General features: G+C 34.6%; 1 protein-coding gene across 1 annotated transcript; it reads right to left on the reverse strand.

Annotated features, from left to right (window-relative positions):
• Positions 1 to 2,250: 2,250 nt before the first annotated feature.
• Positions 2,251 to 2,922, reverse strand: LOC109341802. Its single transcript, XM_019579771.1, has one exon. The coding sequence runs from the start codon at positions 2,920 to 2,922 to the stop codon at positions 2,251 to 2,253; it is 672 nt and encodes a 223-aa protein (XP_019435316.1).
• Positions 2,923 to 3,568: the final 646 nt, after the last annotated feature.

Genomic DNA, 3,568 nt, shown 5'->3' on the forward strand with positions numbered 1-3,568 from the left:
TTTCTTGAAACACAGATAATTCTGCCTGAATTGCAATTAAATGTGTGTAAGTTTATTTAAGAAACTATAGAGCAATACAACTACAATCAACAACCAAGCCTTAATCTCAGTAGGTGGGATTAAGTTGATGGATCGAATGACGGCATAATGTTAAAATAATTAGCGACACAATATTGATTAGAATTGAAGTATTAAAATAAATCATTTCTGTTTCATTACATCGAACAAGGATAACATTATGAATGATGATTGTTACAGTGGTTATGATTTATGAGTGAATAAACCTAAGCCATTCAGAAAAGGGTTTAAGAGGGATTAATCTAATATATAGCAGCTAACAGAGAAAGAGTAAGCCATGTGAGGGAGTACCATCACTCATTGCTCAGAAAATTTATTATAAACAGCTAAAAATAAAAAGCAAAAAAAANAAAAAAAACCATAGCTGGTCAGAGATATATATCTTCAAAAGACAGCAAGAAGCTTATACATATATAACAGAGCCTCCTAAAAGTAAATTAATTGTTATGAACTTTCCCTCCCATTGTTTATTTTTAACCTTATATTCTTTTTTTTCAGTTTACTTCTTTTTTGCCAAGTTCTGTTCTACACTAAAAGCGGTTACAGATGGATATCAAGGAATTATCATCATACTGGTATAGTCATATTTTAGACAGTAAAAGTGATTAATAGCATACTCAATCTCTTCAAAGGGAATTAGGGGAATTTACAGATGTGGTGCACCTTGACCAAAAAATTACGGTTTTGATGCACCTTTTAGAAAAATTACAAAACTAGTGTAACTTTATAGAAATCGGCAATGGAAACCGTAATTTTTTGGTCAAGGTGCACCACATCTGTAAATTTTCCGGAATTAGGAGGTCATACACAATTAAGAACCTGAACAACTAGCACCTATCGCAAAGGTCACTTTGTCCCTAAAGTTAGTTACTTTTCCCTATATTTATTGTTCTATTATCCAAGTAGTGCCCAAAAAAACACTCTGACTCATGAGAAATACAAGCCTAATATTCAATATCACATGCTTCAATACATAGAAAGCTCTTAAAGCATGCCATCAAGATTGGTGGGCACTAGGCACCCGTTGGCTGTAATAAATAATTACCAAAGTAAAGACAACTTACCATGGTCAGCACACTACCTTCAAAATGTCACATAAAATCAAAGTAATACTGAAATTGTAACCTATATGAAGTAATCAAGCTGACATGGTATATTTAACTTCGAAAAGCGTACTAAAATATAATTTGAACACAGAATGCGCACTTAAACAAAGATTATACACTAAATATAAAAGTTTGAAAGGAAATAGATATGAATCTGTAATGAGAAATGAAATAATCTTTTCAAGGGCTAACTGAACAGGAAGCCAAACATAACAAGGTAAAGATAAAAAATCAGAACAGAAAATTTTGCTGATCTGAAATAAGCCCTAAAAAGAGAATTATAGGTAAGATACCGGAGCCCTGCTTGAAAGGGCATGACAGTAAGTGAAATTCTATGCAATCATAATTAACACATGGGAATAAAAGAATTTTACATATTGCACATAAAAGGTGTGGTTTTATTGTTCAACAAAAAGCAGCCAAATATAAACAGGTTAGCGAACACTTATATCGTCACTCTAAACTTGCACCAGTCCAATTCATGAATAGCAAAGTGAGTAATCCACAAAAAACAACATAAAATATAAGCTTTTGCCTCTTCAACTCTGTCAAACCAGGCATAATAGCCAATGATAGCAAGTAAAATGCTGAAAAATCATCACAAATAATCAAACACAAGCTGATATCAATGAACATTTCAAAAGCAACATAAAATATAACCTTTTCCTATTGAACCCTGTCAAACCAGACATAATAACAAGTAAAACACTGAAAAATCATCATAAAGAATCAAAGCACACTAATATCATCATTTTAAGCACAAGTTATGTATAGCAAAGTGACAATCTGGCAAAACCAACATAAAATATCAAGGCAACACTACTTTCCTAGCATGCAATAACGATGAAGATAACACCAGACATAACATAATAGCAACAACCAATATAAACAATAAAAAACAAAGACAGTGACAGCTACGGCTTTCATTACAATAATCACAAGCAATATAAAGTTTCTAAATTTATGCAGAGAAGTGGTATTAGCAGTGAATAACTTTCCAAGTTTAAAACATTGTAACATAGTGCAACATTTTGTGTGTGTATAAAATCAACAACAATCATAACTCTTACTTAGAGAACCCAATCTCATTAGCCATACGAATGTTATTGTTCTCCTTCTTAGCCAATAACCTCGATTTTCGTTTCCTCTCTCTGAGTTTCCAAACATTTTGCTTCCGATAAACGAACTTCACAGCCTTCCACGCAGACGAACTTGTGTCAATAACATTTACCTCGCTCTTAGAGAACCCTTTCAAATCGTTGTATTCATCATCATCATCAAAACCCACAGCTTCTGCTTCTTCTTGTTCTCGTTCTTCTTCCGGCACCGCGACAGTGATATTTAACGGAAAGATACCGGGATCGGTGGCGGCGGTGGTGGTGGAGGAAGCGGGAGAAGGAGAAGAAGTAGGGTGGACTTTGGTGGGGTGAGGTTGTTTCCGGGGGCATTTTTTGTACGGATGGGTTCGGATAAAGGAAGCGCCGTTAAAAAGCTGAGCGAGGAAGGAAGCGTGGGTGTGGGTTCGGGTACGGGTAGGGTTAGAGTTATCGGGTCGGGTATGTAGGGAAAAAGTGTTGGTGTTGGTGTTGGTGAGGAGGAAAGAACCGAGGTCGAGGTGTTGGCTGGTTGGGAAGCCTTTTCTGGAGCGGAGCCGGTCGAGCCAGTGGTGTGATGGGGTCTGGGTTACTGGTTTGGTTTGGTCTTGTCGTATGAGTTCTAGATTTTGGATGAGATGCATGGTAGGTGGAGGAAGGAGAAATTGATGAGGGTTTGAAAGTGAATCTGTGAGTATGAAATTGAGAAAGGGAAAATGAAGTACACTTAATGAAGGGGATTCTCCATATATAAATATTATGCTCTAATAAAAATTAAAAATAGTAGAAAAGCTATACCTCAAATTTGTTTGGAGGAGAAGGTATAATCGATAGTGAAACTCATTCATAAGTAAGAAAGAAAAGATATTACTTTAGTGGTGTAAGGTCACATTAGATCGATTTCCAAGGTCGATGGTTCGATTTCTGGGAGCGACAACCACGAAGCAAAAATAGATTAGTTCATTACCCTAAAAGTGAGAATATAGCATTGATAATACCAAAATGCATATCATTCTATGTACATTTTTATTTTTATTAATTAGAAAATATAAAATCAATATACATTAAATTATATTTTATTTTTTTAACCAATAATAAATAAGAAGTATATGAAGTGATATATATCTTATGATAACAATGATAATGTGTATTCTAGTCTGTGGGGCCAATTTACTTGAATAGTGCACATTGACTGAAAAATTATAGTCTTGGTGCACCTTTATTAAAATTTACTAAAATGGTGTATTTTTATAACACTCGGCAATGTCATAGCCGATTCACTTTTTTTTT

The sequence above is a fragment of the Lupinus angustifolius genome, unplaced genomic scaffold (assembly GCF_001865875.1).
Source record: "Lupinus angustifolius cultivar Tanjil unplaced genomic scaffold, LupAngTanjil_v1.0 Scaffold_671, whole genome shotgun sequence".
Classification (NCBI taxonomy): domain Eukaryota; kingdom Viridiplantae; phylum Streptophyta; class Magnoliopsida; order Fabales; family Fabaceae; genus Lupinus; species Lupinus angustifolius.

Excerpts from the sequence above, each read along its gene's own strand:
- LOC109341802 (XM_019579771.1), bottom strand. The coding sequence starts at position 2,922 with ATGCATCTCATCCAAAATCTAGAACTCATACGACAAGACCAAACCAAA.